The 21707-nt window shown below is 50.4% G+C and overlaps 1 protein-coding gene across 6 annotated transcripts in view; it reads right to left on the reverse strand.

Annotated features, from left to right (window-relative positions):
• Positions 1-221: 221 nt before the first annotated feature.
• ITSN1 (intersectin 1) overlaps positions 222-21707 on the reverse strand; it is a 209186-nt gene continuing 187700 nt past the window's right edge. For 3 of the 6 annotated variants that reach the window (XM_058661671.1, XM_058661674.1, XM_058661673.1), the window contains 9 exons: positions 19675-19858; positions 17790-17888; positions 12183-12350; positions 6737-6949; positions 5720-5841; positions 4686-4768; positions 4306-4389; positions 3678-3851; positions 222-2212 (listed from right to left, as the gene is read on the reverse strand). In XM_058661671.1, coding sequence (XP_058517654.1) covers positions 2064-2212; positions 3678-3851; positions 4306-4389; positions 4686-4768; positions 5720-5841; positions 6737-6949; positions 12183-12350; positions 17790-17888; positions 19675-19858 — 1276 coding nt within the window. In that variant the 3' untranslated portion in view covers positions 222-2063. Of the gene's footprint in view, positions 2213-3677; positions 3852-4305; positions 4390-4685; positions 4769-5719; positions 5842-6736; positions 6950-12182; positions 12351-17789; positions 17889-19674; positions 19859-21707 lie in introns of those variants that run through there. The other 3 variants (XR_009245151.1, XR_009245150.1, XM_058661672.1) reach the window with 2 other exon arrangements.

The raw sequence follows: 21707 nt of genomic DNA on the forward strand, positions 1-21707 counted from the left end.
TAAAATGGGACTCTGTAGGGTAGGACCTGTGACCTAAAAGTGGTATGTCTGTTGTTGTGCACACCACATCCTGCCTACTCAAACAGTGATGTCCAACATGAACACGAAAATAAAGTCAACAACGAGAGAACAGGAAGAAAGGGATTGGGATGGTGGCTCAAATGACCTCATTTATACAAGTATAAATGACCTCAAGTATACACTGAATAGTTTTTTTCTACTACAGTGTGATGTCTTTCATAGCTACACTGAACAAACGATCGGCTATAGAAAGAGGAGCGTGTGAGTTGCATGTGTCTATTTAAAGGCTTCATTAAAAGTTTCATAACAACCTCAGAAAACACAAACGTAAAAGTTATTTAGCCATGTTTTCTGCTGGGAAGTGGTAAACAAATCATGCCTAAAGTTAAACTTGGTCTATAACATATTCAGTTCAAAGTTCTAACTAAAGGATATAATCTGCTTATTTAAAAAAAATACTTAGGTATCTGTTGTCCTGGATACAAAATTCTACACTATTTTCAATAAATAAATAATAAAGTGTTTCTTCAAAGTATGAAATGTAAACTTGGTTGTCCTGTTCCAACACACACTTTTTTAAAAAACTGCTTGAGATATGACAAGGTTCTTATGGGAAACTAAAAACATACCGTTCCCAGCAAAACAGGTTCTCTGCCACCCCTAATTGAATTCAAAGACCTACAATCAAAGAAAAAACCACCTCACACAGGAAAACTATACTCTCATGCCAAGAACATGCAAAGAATGCTTCAGGCCATAGCCAACTGGGATTACAAGAACATCACATGCGCACAAAATATGGCCCACACTTTTCCACTAGCAAGTCAAGTTCTCATTGAATTAATTGGCCTCTATCCTGGCGTTGAAGGCTAAAGAATCAAAGAATTCAAACAGCTTGGCACATGGCCGTACACTCCCATATCCCCGATCTTGGCGACAAGCACACTCCCATCTTCCTGTTGTATGTGGCTTCCCCAGACTCCTGGGACACACGTGCTCCCAAAGCTTTTCCCTTCCCTTACATCCTGCTACCGCCTCCGGCTTGTCATTTCATCTTGTCACACCCAGGACCTGCCTTGCTGGGAGAACACACCCATGGCAGCTGCTGAGATTCCCCACGACAATCAGAATCAAGTGCATACAAGCCCAGGCGAGGCCTAAGAGCTGACTGCCAGCCATGACTCCTGGCATGACACACTACGGGGCCCTGGGAGAGGGGAGAAATTTCCAACAATGTCTGGCCACCTGAACTCAGAGATGATGGGAAAAGGTTGTCGTGGTGGCCTGCTGGCAATAGGATCCAGCACAGGGCAGCTCTGGGGGGCTACAAGCTCCTGTAGTCACCACCCATTCATGCTGGGGACCTCAACGGAGACTCCTGGTGGTGCACACAACATTGTGTTTTCACTGGCATCAGTGGATCTGAAGCCTAGAGGGGGATGAAACAGCTGTCACAGCCCACACGCCAAAATCTTCCATGGGTGGACTGGCTCCTCATGAAACCATCACAGCATCTCCCTGGAGGGGTGGGGAGAGTACAGGACATTGGGATTTCAAAGCAATGATGGAACTGTCACAATTGTTTCTCAACACATGGAGGACTGGGTCTTGTGGGAGGAGGAGCCTAGGTTGGGGGCTGGAGGAGGTAAGAAATCAGGATCACATGACTTCTCCAGAATGAAACACAGACCCTAGATGTAGAGCTCTAACTTCTTCAGTCATCAACCTGCATCTGGAGCCTGGGCCAGGAAGGGCTTGTCAGACACAGAGTTCTGTTACCTGGCAGGTGTGCTATGGGGTTTTGGAAACCCTAGAGGCCATGACCAGACCTGGAGGAAAGGATAAGGATACACAGTTCAGGTTCACTGAACAGGAGTTGGGGAAGATTGTCGAGAATGATTCCTAGGAGTGGGGGGGAGCCTGTCTCTGCTGTCCCGTTGCCCTGTTGGCTGAACGCCAGAGGTTCTGAGAGGAGGACCACAGTTGGCACAGGCACCACCTCGCACTGGATGGCGTCCTCCAAGCATGCTGGGAGCCATTCCCTACGGCTCATCGAATAGCTGCAGGTCCAGGCGGACCACGATCTCTCCCGTGGGGACTTCATGTAGCAGGAGACACTTTGTGACTGGCCCCTTGGAGCCCTGGTCTTTCTTGATGTCAGCCACGCGGATCTCTGTGCGACCCAAGAAATCTGCAAGGACAGCAAACACACCCTGCTCAGCCAGACACCTTCTCCCACAGACACGCACCTGCCAGGCCTCCTGGGTGTCTCCTCAGGAGAAGTGTGTCTTTCTTTTCTGAAGACCAACACCAGGGGCTAGTGGTGTGGCGCAGTGGTATAGTCTACCACGTGTGGTGCCAGCATCTTATAATGGCCCCAGTTCAAGTCCCAGCTGCTCCATTTCAGATCCAATTCCCTGCTTAGGTGCCTGGAAAAGCAGGAGAGGAGGGCCCAAGTCCTTGGGCCTCTGCACTCATGTGGGAGAACTGGAAGAGGCTCTTGGCTCCTGGATTCTGCTGGCCCGGCCCCAGCCATTGTGGTCATTTGGGGAGTGAGCCAACAGATGGAAGGTGCTCTCTTTCTTTCACTCTTTCTCCCTCCCCCCTTTCTGTAACTCTACCTCTCAGATAAATTTAAAAATGTAAGTATTTAGCCAGGTCTGTAACTGCCTTTAGGCAAAAGCCAATAGCACACATAGTGAGCTAATTCAAGGGAAGTGCTAAGAGATGAAGGCCGGTTGGGGCTTTTTAATCCTTGAAACGGGCCCCGAGGCCCTGGGTCTTCACTCTCATTACTCTCATTACTTGTGTTTCTTCACTTACGATCCAGTTGAGACCATAAGCTTGAACCATAATCTCTAGTTTCTCCCAGGTTGAGGGAGCAAGTGATGGCCTCTCAGAGTCAGTGGCTCAGAGACCACTGGGAAGCCAAGCCAGGAAACTGGTTAACAGAATTTCACCACCAGCAAACCTTCTCCAGCAACCCCTTGCTCCAGCAGACATGCCTCCCCAGGGGCACCAATGGATTCTGTGATCCTGAGCTAAGGTTCTTCCGTCCCCACTAGCACTGGCCAGTTTTTTTTTTTAATATTGTTTTTTGGGTGATTTTTTTTTTTTTACATATTCTTATTCTTTGAAAATCAGAGTGACATAGAGACAGCCGGGGGGGAGGGCGGTGGGCAGGATCTTCCGTCCATTACTTCACTCCCCACAATGCCTGCCTCAGCCAGGGCTAGTATCAGAAGTTCCAGCTGGTCTAATGCACAGATGGTGGGGACCCAAGCCCTGGGCCCTCTTCTGTAGGAAGACGGATCAGCAGCAGAGGATCTGGGATTGGAACCAGGCACTGCCCTATGGGATGTAGGTGCCCCAAGTGGTGTCTTAACCTTCGTGCCCAATGCCTGCCCCTCCGTTGCACATGTTCTGTAAACCAGCATGACTTGGTGCCCAGGGTTACAGAACCAGGCATACACCCCTGGTCGCAGTCACCTGTCTGGCCAGCATTCGACTGTGGCATAAGGACACTCTGTGCCTACTGAGTAGCCCATGCTGCGAGTCAACGCCTCATCTCCGGCCAGCCCCAGGCAGCTGTGGAAATCATATTCCTGGAAAAGCAAAATGTCCCCCAGGGAAATAGGGTGCCACCTCTGGCTCACCATCAGGAGAGAACTGGTCCCTCTCAAACACGGTGATGCAGAGGACTTCCTGCTCCAGGTCTCTGATGAAGAACTGGCAGTTGGAGTTCCACTTAGGATTCAGGGTGTCCTGGATGGTCTTAGTGATGTGACACTGCGAGCCCATGGTCACCTCACAGTACGGATTGCTCCTCCCTGGAGGGAACACCAAGTTTCAACTGGGCAGGAATGACATGTGCTGAGTCCGCTCCATCCCCAGGCTCACCTAAATGGGCCAGGTATCATCTCCAGGGCTAAACATAGACAGTTAAGCATCACTCTTGGATGACGGCTTGGGAACTAGACCCCTCCTGCCTGTTCCCTGTAGGCTGGGAGTACACCAAATCCACTGTGAGTATAACCACTCCAATCTTGCCGGGAAGCAATACAAATAGCTCTAGGTTTCCAACAAGGGTTTAAACACACACACACACACACACACACACACCATCCACCCACCCACACACCCCACCCCTTTCCAAGAAGAGAAGAATTAGGATTCGAAACAGCACATTCGCTTCTAAGCCAGCCAGGAATGGGAGGAAAACACAGAACGCAACCAATGGGCATCGGTGTGTGCGGGGCAGGGCAGAAACCCCCTGGTACTCACCATGGGAGCGGCAAGGCTTTAGCTCAATGCCTTCCACCACGTTCACCATCAGCCTTCCAATGCCAGTTGCCCTCTGGGAGCGCACTGCCAAGCGGGAGAAACAGCAACACGGAATGCTTCATTCTTAACTGACACCTGTCCTGAACTCCCACCCCTGTCGGCCTCCCTCCCAAGCTGCAAGGCCATTCTCCTTCCCCTTTCCTCTCCTTCATGTTTTGATTCCTTGCTCTCGAACTTTGCATCCCTGCTCCTGCAGCCCAGCCCGTGCCCCTGCGTCAAGCTACCTCGCCTCCTCCCCTTCTCCCTCTGGGGATCCAGGCCCAGGAGCTCAACAAGTGTGTAGGGGCCGGCAGGTTACCCAGGTTACCCCGGCACGTTACCCAGGTAGGCCTTCTCCCGCTTCTTCTTCTCCGTCTCGATGTAGAGCTCAGAAGCAGCTTTGATTTTCTGCACCCAGGCGGTCCTTGGACAAGGAACAAGAGAAGAGTTGCCAAATAGAACACAGGAAGCAGGGTTCACTCGGTTCAAATTCTGCTTCCAGCACACTCAGGTTTTCTTTGTTCCCCCTCAAGTTGTTTAGTTGCAACCACAAAGTCTTGGGAAAAGAAATGGGACTGTTTGTCCCAGGGGTGGCTAATGATAATCCCTGCCAGCAATCAGCCAGGCCTGGTGGCGTGAGCGGTGTCCACCCGGAGGCAAAGCTGGCAGGAACACGGTCTCCTGACTGGAAAGCTGCCTAGCCCAGGAGGGCCAGAAGGCTTTTGCCTGAGAAGTCACTTGAGGGAAGGACGAAAGCCACGTTAGAGTGGGAACCACTGCCGGAGTGAAGGAAAATACACTGGCCAGCCTCCTTCCTGGGAGCGGAGCGCTTTGGCACGGCGTCTTCTTCTCCAAGCCTCCTGGGAGCCATATGTGCTCCAAACTGGAGCTAGTTTTCTGGGTTTGGCACAGGCACTCCTTGAAACACGCCTGGCTCCACCTCAAGCTCGCCCTTCAGAAAATGATCTGCTTGATTTGGCTCCACAACATCTTGAAGATGCAATTGCAGCCAGTACTCCCCTCAAGGCTGCAGGATGGGAGCCAGGGGAGGTGGGCTGGGTGCGGGTGGTCCTGCTGATCTCCCAGATCTCTGAAGAAATCTGTGGGTTTCTGCCGTCTGGCTGAGGGGTTGGGGGCAAGAGAGCCTGACTTGCTCCATTCATCTCAAAGAAGGTGCGAAAGAAAGATCGCAAGCAATGTTTATGATGATTGTAACAAACCCATGCCATGTGTGCAACTGTCACATCCTTCCACCCCTTCCAGAGGGGTTATGGCACCATGGCCGGGGGGACACGAGGACCTGCTGTCCACATGTCCCATGCCCAGTCACGCCATGAGGCCCAGGCTGGGGTAGGAGGAGGGAGCCAGGTCTTACCTCTCATTTATGCTTTCAGCTCGGAGGGTGTAGACCCGGTCTATGTGGGAAATGTGGAAGATAGGTTCATCTCCAGAAGGGTCTGTGGGTAGTTTTACTAGGACCTCATTTAGGAAGATAGGCTAGAAAAGAACATGGAGGCATTACAGCCGACACAGCTTCCCCTAAACTCTGTGTGTGTGTGTGTGTGTGTGTGTGTGTGGCCTTGTGTTTCCATAAACCAGACACGATGGCACAATGCCCAGGAAACTAGATCAGAGTAAGGGTTTTGTGTTCCTATCGACTTTTGCATTGCAAATTACAAATGGTACACACCCCTCTCATCTTTGCAGGGTGTTCTGAGTCCTTCTGCATAAGATCTCCTTAAATAAAGTCCCAAGTCCCTGTGTCTCCTTAAATAAAGCCTGAGCAGCAATGATGATCTTCCGTGTTACATCCAAGCAATTCCCTCCCAAGTTTCTCATACCACCTTATCAGTCACAGTCTGCATACATTCATAGATCTTATTCCCAAAACCAGGCTGGCTGATGCTTCCAAGAGAAAAAAAAAAAACCCCTCATAGACAAATTGGGAGAAAGCCATCACCCATGACACAGGGATACACAAACTCAGGCATCCATATGTGGGCCGAGCAAAATGGCACTCCAGGGAAATCTACCACATGGGTGGTTTAGATCAGAAAGAGAAGGGGGCATGGATGGATGGTTCCGGCTACCTTGAAAGCTTTAGGGAGGAGCAGTGGGTGCAGGACTGTGTAGAAGATGGTACGGCACCTGGGTGGCCCTGCCTTGTCAGTTATCTGCACGCTGGACTGAATCCCCACATGCCGTAGCTGGTAAGTGCTCCATGAATCAAACCGATGATGCTGGAATTGCTAATCACCACTTATCTTAAAACCTGCCTCGTTCCCCAGACTACATCCTCCATGCCACACCCTAGACACTGCTAAAATGCTGGCACAGCTCACCTTTGGGTACCTGATACCCCACGGCCCCCCAAATATCACACGGAACTTACGGTTTTGTACATTTTATACTGCAGGTTGGATTTGGGGCTGAAGACCTTGTCGGTGCCGGAAGACCCCAAGGGCTTGGTAATCTGTGTCAGCAGGAGGAAGTCATTGAACAGGAAACCATACAGCTCCTTGTTGCTCTTGGCCTTGTAGAGTTTCCCGCTATGTAGAAACTTGCGTGGTCCCAGGCAGTTGGTCACTGAGTTGAACACCAATTGCTGAGGAAGGAGAAAACAAAAACCCAAACAAGGCACAAGTTGAAGGAAGGTCAGGCTCTTAAGTTCAACTCTATCTGCACCCCCAAAGAATGGGGCAGAACTGGGGATCATGGCGGTTGGGGGGTAGGGGTTGTGGCATAGTAGATTCAGCTTCTACCTGTGGCACCAGCATCCTATATGGGCACAGGTTCATGTGCTGGCTGCTCTACTTCTGATCCAACTCCTTGCTTATGAAACTGGAAAGCAGAGGATGGTCCAAGGCCTTGGGCCCCTCCATACATGTGAGAGACCCAGAAAGAAGTTTCAGGTTCCTGGCTTTGGACTGGTCCAGCTCCAGCTGTTGTGGCCATTTGGGGAGTGAGACAACAATCTATCTTTCGCTATCTCTCTTCTCTTTGTCTCTCTCCCCGCTCCCCACCCTCTGTAACTCTGCCTTTCTTTTCTAAGTTTTTATTTTTATAGGAATGGCAGATTTACAGAGAGGAGAGACAGAGATCTTCCATCTGCTGGTTCACTCCCCAAGTGGACACAATGGCTAGAGCTGAGCTGATCCAAAGCCAGGAGCCAAGAACTTCTTCCAGGTCTCCCATGTGGGTGCAGGGTCCCAAGGCTTTGGGCCATCCTCTACTGCTTCTCCAGGCCACATCAAGGAGCTGGATGGGAGGTGGAGCAGCCGGGACACGAACCAGCACCTATATGGGTTGCCAGCACATGCTAGTGAGGATTTAGCCACTGTGCCATCACATTTGGGCCTGTAACTCTGCCTTTCAAATAAGAACAAACAAATCTAAATAACAAAACAAACAAACAAACAAACAAAAAAAACTGAGATCAGCTCCGCAGGCCCCACTGCCAAATCACAAATGGAGGATGCCTCGGAACTGCACACAGAGTCCTTTCGGGCTGTGCAGTCCAAGTTCCAGGCGCGGCTCTGGGGAACGCCATGTGGCAAGGTGATGCTTGGCTGTCACTGCTGGGGCCTGTCCCCCAGGGGTTTGCTTGTGTCTTAGGAGGTGATGGCAGGTGCTCCTCCTCTTGACCTCCTGGGGAGCTGGGCAGAGAGTCAGAGAACCGCCCAGACCACGGCCACCTATGTGCCTCCCTGCTGGGTGGAGGCAGAACAAGCTGCCACTCCCCTGAATGTCCTAAAGACCACACTTAGATGAATTAGGAATCGTTTTCATGTGTCTTCAGCCGAAGACAAGAACGTCAAGCACAGCACTCTGAGACTGACTCACTGCTGTGAGTCCCAGTCTGGGCCGCACAAGGCCCACTCCACAGTGGTAAGTCAGGATATAGAAACCAACGTGCCCCTTTTCCTCGCTGGGAACTCCAGACAGACAAACACACCTAGAGCCACTGCACAGCAGCTAGGAACAGCCGAGCCAGAGCAGTCATCTGATGTCACAGAGGGTCTGTGAGCCATCAAGATCAAACGACAATACCTCTTTTCCTCTGTGATGGCCTAAGGGAAGAAACTCAGGATGCTGAGCTCCCCAGGGATGTGACCAGACACCAGGAAAGTGCCCTTTCCAAAGTTCAGCCTGCCGCCCAGTGGGATTCAGGACCCAGCCAGGTGCCTGGTCTCCAGGAGCAAGATAAAGTTTCTGTGAATGATTCGCTGGCCTTGCTCAGGCTGATCTTGCCCTGCCCTGACTGAGCCCACCCTTTCTTAGCATTCTTCACCGATACCCTGCACAGGCTGCACCCAACATAACCCCCGACCTAACTCCTGGTGAGAGAAACGTCTTCATTCTTTGACACACAAAGGAATGACACCTGCTCTGGTGTCTTCCCCACCTGACCATCCTGTGTTCCCAAAGCACCTGGTACCTCACTTAGCTTCATCATTCACATTTGTTATCAAAACTGGCCTAACCCTCACAGTGGTCAAGAAAATATAACTGAAAACCACATTGAGGTTCCACCTAACTCCAGTAAGATTGGCCTACATTCAGAACTCCACTAACAGCACCTGCTGACGTTGATAAGGGAAGAAAAGTACCCTCCTTCACTGTTGGTGGGAATGTAGGTGAGTACAACCACTATGGAAGTCAGTATGGAGAGTACCAAGAGAACTGAAAATTGACCTGCTGTGTGACCCAGTGGGATACACTTTGGGGAATATATCTGAAAGAAATGATCTCTGCATGTGGGAAAGAGATGTGTAATCCTGTATTTATAGCAGCACAATCTATAATAGCAAAGACATAGAAACTACCCAGATGCCCATCAAAAGAGGAGTGGATTAAAAAAAAAAAAAGAGGAGTGGCTAACGAAACTGTGCCACATCTACCCCCAAGGAATACTACTCCGCCATTAAAAAGAATGAAATTCCACCATTTGCAACTAAATGGTTCCAACTAGAAACCATTATGCTCAGTGACAAAAGTCAATCCCAAAAGGACAAACATCATATGTTCTCTGATATAAGGCAAACTTCATGCAAGACATAAGATCAATAGCCTTTTCAATACTGCTTTTGCTACATCTCATGAGTTTTTATATTTTGTTTTTATTTAATTTCTTCAAAAAGTTTTTTTTTCTTATTGATTTCTTCACTGACTCATAAGTCTACAGTACCATCATTTGCTTCAAGAAGGTTTTTTATTTTCTTTTTCATTTCTTCAGCAGCACATTGGTCATTTGGTAGCATGGTATTTAGCTTCATGTTGTAAATTTCCTAATTTTCTTCCCATTGTTGATTTTGTTTTATGGCTTCTCATTTAACAAGATGTATAGTAACTGTGTAATATGGACTATTATATCCAGGGGTGAAGATACAATGCAGTATGCATCTCTACTTACAAATCAAAGATGGACTCCCAATGAAACTGTTAAATATATCTTGACAATAGGATGCTGGACTTGGACTCTCTGCCATTGTCCATACCTACAATGTCAGGATTCACTTAAATGGCAGAATGATGGACTTAGAACTGTTTATGAAGGACTGTACTACTGTGCTAATATAACGGGAATCAGTGTGGAGAAGGGGACTTGGAGAAGGGAAAGAAAATCCCAGAGACTATGGAACTGTATCATAAAGTAATAAATAAAATACAATTTTTAACAAAAACTGGCCTAACCCCCAACTTCCTCTGGGAGCACCAGCTCATTCATTTTTGTTTTCAGGGCTTAGCACTGGGAGGTGGCATACGGGAAGACACACAATCAGTATTTACGGAATGAGAGTAACAAGTGAGCCAGTGCCTGGAAGCACAGCAGCACCAAGTTCCACACTGCTGGCCCACAGCCATCACCTGGGTTTCCACAGGGCTGCTTCCACAATGCAGCTTATCCCATGCCTACCCTGAAAGGCAGGGCTCAGGGGTGGAGCTCGGAGGAGCAGGTAGCAGAGTCCTCCGTAGTCAGTGACTGCCGTTCAAGCTTGCAGGAGAGAAGACATCACCGGGAGCGTGAAGGAGGGAGGCGTTGTGGGCAACCCTGGGTACACACGTGCGTGTAGGTGCGTGTGTGTGTGCACCTTGAAAATAAAACAAATGGGACTAAAAGAAAGCTTAAGCGACAGAATTAGCAGCCAATGGAAACACTTCTGTTTCTAGAAGTAGGGTTCCCTAGATACTCTGAATGATTCACCCAACAAAAGCTTTTTAAAAACTGAGTGAAATACCTAAAAATCCAGATTTTAAATGCAAGTAAGCTGGCAAAATGCAAAAACAAAGACATGTGCAGAAGCCAAAAGCAGAGTGGAAATTGGAACATTGGAAGATGAACAAGCTTCAAGTCAGCTTTAGCCTTGACCCCTCCCCCACTCCCTTTTTAAGGAGTTATTCGTTTATTTAAAAGTCAAACTGATGCAGGGCAGGTGGGGGCAGGGAGAAGGGAGAAATATGTCCTGTCCCTGGTTCACTGCCCAGATGTCTGTAACAGCCAGGGCTGGACCAAGCTGAAGCCAGGAGCCAGGAACGCCATCTGGGTCTCTCACATTGCTGGCAGGGGCCCAAGCACTTGGCGGGCCCTCTTCTGCTGCTCCCCTAAGTGTGTTAGCAGGGAGCTTGACTGGAAGTGGAGTCACCAGATTTCAAATCAGCATCCTGTGGGACGTCAGCACCACAGGCTGTGGCTTAAACCCACCCCAGCACAATGCCAGCCCACGTTGAGCCTCCTCTGGAGCCAGTGATGTGCAACTTCTGCTTGAACAGCCACGTGGAGGCCTGAGGTAGGAGACGGGTCCAAAGGGCTGAGAAGGGAGTCTCCTAGAACATGTGCACAAACACTTAGGTCCAGGGAGAATGAATGACAAACTCAAGTACAGAAGGAGCGAGGTACAAACTTGACCCTGATGAGAAGGAAAATCTGTCCCTGAGAATGTGTGACGAACACCAGGCAGTTCTTACACAAGTTAACAACCACGATTCCCACAGCTGGTAGAACCCCACCACCACCAGACCCCTTCATGTTTAAGTTGGGTTGATCCTAGTGCCAAATTTCTCAGGCCTGCCACTTGGGACAACAGAGACACCTACAGCGCCATACTCCTTGATGTTGATTAACAATCACAGGACAGACCCAGCAATGCAGCCTGCTTAGCATGAGTTGGCAGAAACAACAGATAAAACAAGGCTCGTCACTTCCACAGCTGAGCCCATCAGATCTGGAATACACGGGAGAATAGACCGTGATAAGAAAGAAACCCGAGACGTGAGAGCATGACACAAGATTACCAAAGATAAACAGGACTGCTGGCAAAGGGGAAAAAATATGATTGAGATTTTGAATAACTCAGTGGGTAGGGGCCAGCACTGTGCTGCCTCATGTTAAGCTGCCATGCACAGTGCCAGCATCCCAATGAGCGTCAGTTCAAGTCCCAACTGCTCCACTTTCCACCCAGCTCCCTGCTAATGCTCCTGGGAAAATAGTGCAGGATAGCCCAGGTGCTTAGGCCACTTCACCCACGTGAGAGACCTGAAAGAAGCTCCTGCTCCCTGAATTTGGCGTGCCCAGCTCTGGCCTTTGCAGCCACTTGAGGAGTGAACCAGTGGATGGAAGATCAATCTCTCTCTCTCTCTCTCTCTCTCTCTCTGTGTAACTCTGACTTTCAAATAAACAAAAAGAAATATTGTTTTAAAAGAACTCAACGGAAGGCTTAGAATCAGAAGAAAGGCAGCTGTAGACAGATTTAGAAAGCAGTGGGCATAGGAGAGTCACAGTTGCTCTCCTCCTGGCGCAGGCTGTATTCCAGCCCCAGGCCCCGCACTCCAGACGCTACCTCCGACAGGCCTTCACACTGCACGTGGGCCTGAATCCACTCCAGCCGGTCCGAGTTTTCCTTCTCACGCACGCCCTCGTTCACCTGGGAGCACAGCTCTTCCGCCTTCTCCAGGGCATGCTTCAGGTGGCTGTGGTCAGGGTGGTTTTCAGGAGTGTTTTCCAGGATCTGAAAGAGAGAAGATGCCACCCCTTGTTGGGCTGCCCTGTTGTCCTCGTGGACCAGCCTCTGGGTTCCTTGCCCTGGAGACCCCAGCCCAAGGCACAGTGTCTTCCAGAATGTTGCCTTCTTGAGCAACTTCAACTTTGAGCTTCCTGCAGCAGCAGGGACATGGTCCAGGTCACTCCATTCTGGTGCCAGGAAAGGGCCTCTCCTTTTAGGGTCCCAGTGAGGGGTCAAGCCTCCTAGCAAGAGGCAACAGGTAGTGCCACCTTTGAGGCTTTAGCCTGACCCTGTGCTTCTGATAACCCCTTCCCATGGGAAATGTTTTCATTTTTGAAATGTGAGTGTTTGATGCATAGCTGTAGGTATGTGTTTCTATGCCAGTGCCTATTAGAATCTTGATGCAAGTTAACTTATATGTGACTGATCTTTCAACTGTAGTCATTGTTTCTGGTTACACAGAATTTAAAAAAATTTTTTGCTAAAGGTACGTAACACAGCTTTGACATGTCAGAGCCAGTGCTATGGGCTGTGGAATAAGCGTGAGCGTGTCCTGTGTCCTTTCCTGTGCTGTCCCACGGAGAGCTGCTGCCGGCCACCGACCACTCCTTCTACACCTGACCACGCTTCCTGCAGGCTGCGTGGTCCCCTCTTTTTCACAAAATGGGTCATACTGTAGGCTCACGCTGTAAGCTGCATCTTGTTTTATCATTTTTTTATATAATATTCTCTGCCTATCTTTCCACGTTGATACCTAGAAAAGAAGTTGTCTTCTATCTTTTTTTAAAAAGATCTATCCTATTTATTCAAAAAGCAGAGTGATAGAGATAGAGGGATCTTTCTTCTTTATTTTATTTTTTGATGATGTTTACATAGTTGAGAAGAATGTATGCCCATATGGATCACTGATTAGGAAGGGGAGGGTTGAGAAGTGAGGGAGAGTGGGTGAGACAACTGTTTCCATTGTTCTCCTTCCTGTATCTGGGGATAGGGAGGAGAGAAGGGGAGAGAGCTGCTCCCGGCAGCCTAGCCACATCAGTACGGGGGGTGGGGGCTGCTACTTGATGTCATCCTAGGGTCCCTGATGTGGAGCATGTTCCGAGTGTGGTTAAGTGATCTTGATACTGCCAAGATACTGTTGATTTTGTTGCTCCAAGGCTGAGGAAATGCTTCCAAGCTCCATTGGTTGACACAGTCCACCCTAGAGTCTCCATCCGTCAAGATACTTCCTGTTAAAGTTTGGTTGGAGGAGGTGTCCCATTTGTCCTGCAATCCATGGTACTAGGCATTCTCTGTGGGCCTCAAGGATGTGTCATGTCTCCCACATGCATCTGGGCATGACCTCCACTGCACAGACCAGCAACCAAGGAGACCCAGTTCTGACAGATCACAGATCCTGTGATTTTCCCCATGGTTTGGAGTTTAGTCTAGTGGAGGGGGGGATATTCCCAAAGAAACCTCACCAAAGGTGATCCCAGACCTGAATCCTGTGTGTGCCAGCCAGTGCAGGGTCCAGCATCTGTCATCAGTATCAACTTACACACACACATTGGTGGTTACAATTGCCCAGTCAGTTGAGACAGAGATCTTCCAATGGGCCCGCTAGAGGAACTAGAGGAAACAGAGGAACTCCCCTGCTAGGCAGCAGCTCCTGCTGGGAAGCAGAAGAACCAGCACTGGGGTTAGGCCAAGCCAGGTAAGCCTGCAGAACCCATCAGCACATGTGTGGACTGGGTCAAGAGGTGTTCCAAACTGGGCAAGGCTCCAGCACCCACTGGCTCACATGAGAGCTAGGTCTGGGGGTAGGCCAGGCTGGGATAGGCTGTAGCACCTGACAGCACCTGAGCTGAAATGGGTACAGGCAGTTTAGACGAGGCCACAGTATCCACTTGAGTGCCAAGACTGGGGGAGGGCCATGTCAGGCATGGCTGCAGCACCAACAGGCACATGTGAGATCCAGGGCTGGGAGCGGATCTGGTAGGAGAATTTGGGGAACTCCCCTGCTAGGCCACTGCTTCCACTGATGAGCATGAGAGCTGAGTCTGGGAGTGGGCCAGGCAAAGCTACAGCACCCATCAGCTGGCATGTGGGCTGGATCTAGGTGTTGGTCAGCCAGGCCAGGCCACAGCACCTACTATCAAGTGCCTAGACTAGGTATGAGTCATGTTAGGATGGACAGAAACATCCCCTAGCAAGCAAAAGATCTAGGGGTGCTAACAGGCCTGGCAGGGGAACTGTGGGGACTCCCTACTAAACTGCAGTTCCCACTGGTGAGCAAAAAACATGGATGAGGGCAGGTCAGGCTGGATATAACAGCAGTACCCACTGGCGTATGTGTAGGCCAGGTGTGGGATGCAGTTCAGGCTGAGCTAAGCCACAGCACCCATGGGTGTGCTTGAGAGCCAGAGAGGATGCAGGATGGGCTGGGCTAGGCTGCACCACCCTTCGGTTTACACGAGGTGTAGGGCTACAGTAGAACTCACCAGGCAACTGCATCCACTGGTATGTGCATTAGCTGGTGCATTAGCTGGTGCAGGTGATGGACCAAACTTGAGTCTGCACTAGCTGGCACATACAACAGTCAAGTTTCAGGTCACCACAGGAGAGGTTTCTTAGGAGACTCCCCAATTAGACCAGTGGACTCAAACCTCAGCCACAGGTAAAATCACAACTTATGTGAATCAACCTTGGAGTGAATGTATCCGGACTGGGTCACCTCAGTTGCTGATACCTGTACAATGGACAGAATGCCCAGATGCATATGGCAGACATGACAGCCAGCTTGTCTAGGCCAGCAGAAGGCGTCTCTAGGCCAATTGCCCTGTTAAAACATGGAAAGCAGAACAGGTTGGGCAATTCTCCTGGCCAAGCTTTGCGATGTGTTTCTGGCCTGTGAACGCACTAAGGTAGACTTGCTCAACCAATAGGGCTTAGAAAGATTTTATCAACCCTGGTGTAACATCTCAGAACTATCAAAACCACTCATGTAACATACTTGAAACATTCTTCCTCACATTAGGGTCCTTAAAGTATCATCAAAGGACCGTCCCCATCCCCATGCTTGCCGAATCAGGTGCCGATATAGTTTGACAACTAGGAGCAGCGCCCCCTACTCCCCACATCTGGACACAGGAAACAAAATTAAAATAAAAAACAAAAAACATTTTTCCCATATACCTGCTTCCATACCTTGCCCCCCACCTTACTGGGAGGCCCACATGGGTGTGCAATCCTCTCAAATATGTAAATAATTAAAAAATTAAAGATTTATTATTTTTTATTGAAAAGGCAGATATACAGAGAGAAGGAAAGACACAGAGAAATATCTCCTGTCCACTGGTTTACTCCCCAAGTGGCCACAAATGGCTGGAGCTGAGCTGATCCAAAACCAGGAGCCAGGAGCCTCTTTCAGGTCTCCCAAGCAGATGCAGAGTCCCAAGGCCTTGGGTCATCCTTTGCTGCTTTCCCAGGCCCCCAGCAGGGAGCTACAAGGGAACTGGAGTAGCTGGTATATGAACTGGTGCCCATATGTGATTCTGGCGGAGACAAGATAGCGATTTAGCTATTAGGCTACCATGCTGGACCCATAATATTTTTTTTCTTTTTTTTTTTACAAAACATCTACTTTATTTATTTGAAAGACAAAATGATAGAGATCTTCCATGTGCTGGTTCACTTCTCAAGTGGCCGCAATGACCAGGCTGTGCCAGGAATCAAGAATTCCATCTGGATCTCCCATGTGGGTAGAAGGGGCCCAAGGCCTTGGGCTATCCTCTACTGCTTTCCCAGGTGAATTAACAGGGAGCTGGATTGAAATCAGAGCAGCCAGGATCAGAGGAGTGATCCAACATGGGATGCTGATATCAGAGATCGCTGTAATCAGAGGAGTGATCCAACATGGGATGCTGATATCAGAGATCGCTGTTTAATCCATAGCACCACAATTTTAGCTCCTGCCTTCAAGCCTATAAAGTATTTCAATAGTACAGTTCTCCCCTAACTTTTCTAACCAGTCTCCTTTAAAAATACTAAGTTGTTTCCCAGGCTCAAAGAGCTGTTTTAAGTTGTTACGACACTAAAGCCTTCAAGCTTCTGTCCTTGATGCCATGCTAAGAATTTCTCCACCCTGGTATTGAAAAGGAGCATTTTTATGTTTCTTTTTTTAAGGTTTAATTTCATTGGAAAGGCAGATTAGATACAGAGAGAGAGACAGAGAAAGATCTTCCATCTGCTGGCCCATTCTCCAAATGGCCACAATGGCTAGTCTGAGCTCATCCAAAGCCAGGATCCAGGAGCTTCTTCTGGGTCTCTATACCTGAAGAATCTGAACAAATAAGTCTATGGAGAGGCAGGCTTCTTCCAGGGCAGGAGGTGGCCAAGACAGAAAAGGAAGGCTAGTAGGGCCTGGCGTAATGGCTCAGTGATTACATCCTCACATTGCATGTGCCAGGATCCCATATGGGCACTAGTTTGTATCCCAGCTGCTCCACTTCCTATCCAGCTCTCTGTCTGTGGCCTGGGAGAGCAGCAGAAGATGACCCAAAGCATTGGAACTCTGCACCCGCATGGAAGACCCAGAAGAAGTTCTTGGCTCCTGGCTTTGGATCAGCTCAGCTCTAGCCATTGTGGCCATTTGGAGAGTGGACCAGCAGATGGAAGATCTCTGTCTCTCATTCTCTCTCTAAATCTGCCTTTCCAATAAAAATAAGATAAATCTTAAAAACAAAGAAGTAAAAGAAAGAAACGGCATGGCTGGGATGAATTTCATGGTACCATATTCAAATAGGAGGTAACAGTGTGCGTTCATGGGTGTCATTCTGCAAACACACATGGTCTGGAAATAAATACGAGAGCATAAGGGCATGTAGATGTGTGTGAGTGTGGGTGTGGGCACGTGAATACACTGTATAACTGCTACCTCTCACTGGATGGGCCCAGACAGTACGGCAGTGTCTGTACTTGGGTTTCTAAGGACTGTCCTCCATGACAAAGAACCAGGCCTGACCCTACTGCGCAGGAGCCATCGGCCCCGGGATGACACAGTCATGGGACCAGAGGCCAGCTGCATGTGTGTGCCCATCTCCCACTGGTTCTCACCTCCACATTGCCCCACTTAAGAGCTCAGAGGAAAACAGCTGTCGTCTCCCACGGAGAATCCTATGGTGGCCTTGTCATCTAGACCCAACTTAGCCAGGGAGCAGCCAGGCGGCCTTACATCCCAAGCCTCTGTGCTGTGAGCTCTTGGCACACTGAGCCATCTTCCCTTCCCAAGTTCCCTGGCAGGTGACTCCAGCCTTCAACCCAATACCATCTACGAGCTACTTCTACCTGCTGGCTCCCATGGTAGGGGACCGGGGAGGGGAGGAGCTGTAGCTGGGATCCCTCCTACACTGCTCCCCTGCCCCTCCACTCCCCTTTGCTGGACCAGGCTTGTGAAGTACTTACATTTTTGATGATCAGAGGATATCTTGTCACCCTCTGCATAGGTTTCAGGATAAAGCTAGAAAGAGGCATCCCTTTGCATCTGGGGTCCATTGCCAGCCTCTGTGGTAAGAGATTTTTTTTAAAAAAAGAAATGAACATAAGATCCAAACCCAATGACATCAACACTAACACGATTCAGGGCCTACTTGTTCCTCTGGGTGACAGCTGAGGCATCAGGCGTGGCAAAGGCTGGACTGGCTGAGGCCCAATCCAGATGGAAAATGGAAGGCCAGCACTTGTGACCCGTCCCCCAGGGCTAAGCTGCACGTCTTTCCTGGTTGTCACTTGCACGGGACACATGTGGTTATGTGCGAGAGGAGATGCCAGTTTCACAGAGAATACTTGAAGTCCATGCGCGTGCCTTCATCAGCTATCCAGCATCCCGCCAGAGGGGACAGGAAAGAGTCACAAGACTCTACACATGCAATCAGAACACGAATGCCTGGCCAGGCTGTGAGGGCTGGCTCCCAGAGTGCGGCAGAGCCGGCCCAAGGCCTCTGGGAGACCCAGGCCAGGCTGGGAGAACAGGAGCTGAGACCCAGTGGCTTATCTCCACTCCCGGCTCCCTGCCTGTCTCCACCCAAGGCCTGCGCCAATCCCTGCTCACCTCAGTGATGGGCAAAACTCCTGTGTCAAAACAGGTGCATAAGCCTGCAAGTCATGGGGATGCTGCTTGGTGACGTAGTGCTCAAGGGCCCGGTCTGGTTGCATGCAGCCGTGAGCCCTCAAACTTGCAAAACTCATCAGTGTCCGGACCTGCCCTGGCTGTGGACACCATCACTGCCTGGGGAAAGGCAGGTGAATGTTCCGCCACAATGGGGCAGGGAGAGGACGGGAGGAGAGCACCAAGGAGTCCCCCGCCCCGGACTGGTGTCGGGCTCTCCAGGAAATTTAAGTTCATCCAGTGCTGACCTCACCCACTGCCCAGAGGCCCTTGGCACCCCGTTAGCTCACCCTGCCCCTCCCATCCATTCCACCTGCAATTCTTCTTCACAATCTTTCTCATCTGACAGTGACTTTGGAGGGCCCTGTTCACCGGCTTGGCAAGAGAAACTGGGGGTGAAGCGGTGGACTGTAGGCTGCCATAAGGCCCTGACCTGGAAGAGGTCATACTAACATCTTACCCACTACTATGAGTCCTGGGGGGAGGGGTGACCATGACCTCCCCCTCAAATATGGAAACACAAAAGCAAGCTTTCTGCTGTGCCTCTTCCTCACCCAGATGTGTCTGTTCAATGGAAGTGATTTAATTCAATTCCTAGTGTATTCCCTCTCTGGAAGAGCTGTGGGCTATTTGCCTGGTGTATATGTGGTGTGGTCAGCACGGCCCCACCCTGGCCAAGGTTAAAGTCAGTCCCAGCACTTCAGTTTCAGGGTTGGGGGGCTCCCAGGAAGAGGGGGCTATGGGCACCTCTCCTGGTGGACACTCGGCTGTCCAGGACCCACCAGCACCCGCGGCAGAGGGCCCGGCACCTCCGGCTGACTGGCACGGGCCACTGCTGTGAGCTCCAGGTCATCAGCCACAACCATTCCCCATGTCGGGACAGGCCAAGAAGTCACAGATCATCAAGGATACCAGGGGTAAGCAGAGGAGGAGACCTGCCTGGGTCAGCAAACAAGACCAAAGGTTTCCCATATGTCCAAATCCAACCACCACCCCTTGCTCGTCAGGGGTATCCTGCGAGTGCACCCCATCATCCCCCGGCATTCTAGCCAAGATCCCATGCCTGTTGGCTTTTGGGAGGTAAGGGAGAGGGGAGATGTTTGCAGAGAATTCCCTGTAGCCCACTTGCATGCCCGCAGGCTGCGAGAGACGGACACCCTAGGGTGGCCAGGTGCTCCTTACTTTGACAAACTCCTTGAAGTCCGGGGCCTCGTCTGTCTTCTGCTGGATGAGGGCGGCCCCGTTGAGCTGGCAGCTGCAGAAGCGGATGTAGGGCTGCATATGCGGCAGCTGGGCGCTCAGGATGTCGCCAATCATCTTCACTGGCATCTTCTCCCCCGACATCTTCTTGCGGACCCTCAGCGCCCTGCGCAGGGACACACGCAGGTGGGAGGTGAGCCCCCAGCTCCGCATCACTTCCCCACCACAAACACTACCGCCACCCCCTGGGGGGACAGAAACAAACTGTGGGTGCGGGACCCAAACCCCAGGACCACTAATGGGTGTCTATTCAGGAGACAAGGAACAGAGCAAAGAGCAGAGCCTAGCTGCCAGAGGCAGTGCCCAGGCCACTGCTCGCTGGCACCGTGGCTGTTGTTGGCTACGGTTCTTTTTTTGTGAGGGAAGGGACAGAATCCTCGCCTTCCCAATGCACACAGGTCCCCAGTGCTGTAGTCTGGTTTCACGGACACCCCACAGGGGATGTTCCCGGCTTCTGTGGCCTGAGCCCTGAGCCCCTTTCCCAGGCCACAGCTGGACCATAGAAAGGTGTTATGGCCAGGGCATGGGGTGGCTCATTTTCAGTTTCATCAGAGCATGATTGAGAGGGTTAACCAACAGTCATTCTGCTCTCCAAGGCGAAGTATAAATGAGCGCTTGGGCTATCGCTACCACTGGCTGCATTGTTGCTGTGGCTCCTTGGAGATCAACTCGACTTGGAATGTTGGAGAGAAGGCTGTTAATACGATTAATAGGCCAGTAAACCCAAACAGCACACAGCCTGGAAATCAAGGAGGGCCACTCAACCAACTGGGAAAGGACTTGAAGCCGTCCTGGTCGGGGTTGTGCATTCACCATCCACCGCCCACAGGGGGACCCCTGAACACCAGTATCTGGGAGAAGGCTGTAGCTCTGAGCCTCGACACCGCAGGGTTAGTGATGTCCTACCAGGTCAGGACCACTAGGGGCGAGGCTGTGAGTGCACCTCACTATGCTAGCAGTCAGAGGTGGACTGACAGACTGACACACAGATTGACACATGGATGTATGGATGAATGGACAGACAGACGGGTGGATGGAACCAAATTGTCTAGTACATGATTTGAACATAAGGTTTGGAGCCTGTCACCTTTGGCTTACTCTTAACTGTCACGTTGGAGATTTCCACAGGCAAGGTTATGCCATCACAAGGAGGCACTAGTAATACTAGTATTGGGCTTTAAAGCTTTGGATCACTTTCTTTTCTTTACCCTCCACTTTTTAATTAAAAAAAAAAAAGTCCTCAGACTGGGCAAATCAAAGAGAGAAACTTCACAGCCAAAGAGGTGTGTGGTCTGAGGCAGCAGCAGTGCCAGCTGCAGGGAGGCCCTCCTGGAGAGTCAGCCCTGGCTGCCAGCAAGCACTGGCATGAGAAGGGGCAGCAGTGTGTCATGCTCTGGGTGACCCAGAGGCCACTTCTCCCCAGCCTGCTGGTGTGGCACATCCCCCAGCATGCAACAGCTGTGAGGGTGAGCCCCCTGAATAACCATGTTTCTCACTTTCTGTCAATGGGAATGAGGAGTAGACAATTTTTTTTTCCTGCAGGAGAATGAAAGCAGTTTTTCTGCCCCTCCTTGATGGAGAAGACAAGGAGAAGCTGGCAGAAGGAGCATTTAGGGATGGTTAAGGAAGTAAAGCCAGTGTCAGGGCTATGGGAGCTGGTGCTGGTCAACTCAAGATGCCCCACCAGGAAGTGGGCCTCAGGTGCTGTGGACCAGGACTTGCATAAACCAGACTTCTGAGGACTTGGCGGGGGGGTGTCCCTGGGACCAGAGCACTAAGCCTGACAGGGTTCATGAACACTCCAAAGAGCACCTCAGCACAGGTGCCTGGGTGAGTATTCCTGGCCTTGTGTAGTCTCAGCTCAGGGCCGGGCATGGAGCTAGCACCTGTCAGTGCTTCAACTTTATCATTTCAGAGAAATCTTTGAAAAGTTTATGAAAAATATGAGTTAGGGA

Source organism: Ochotona princeps, chromosome 3, assembly GCF_030435755.1.
Source record: "Ochotona princeps isolate mOchPri1 chromosome 3, mOchPri1.hap1, whole genome shotgun sequence".
Classification (NCBI taxonomy): Eukaryota; Metazoa; Chordata; class Mammalia; order Lagomorpha; family Ochotonidae; genus Ochotona; species Ochotona princeps.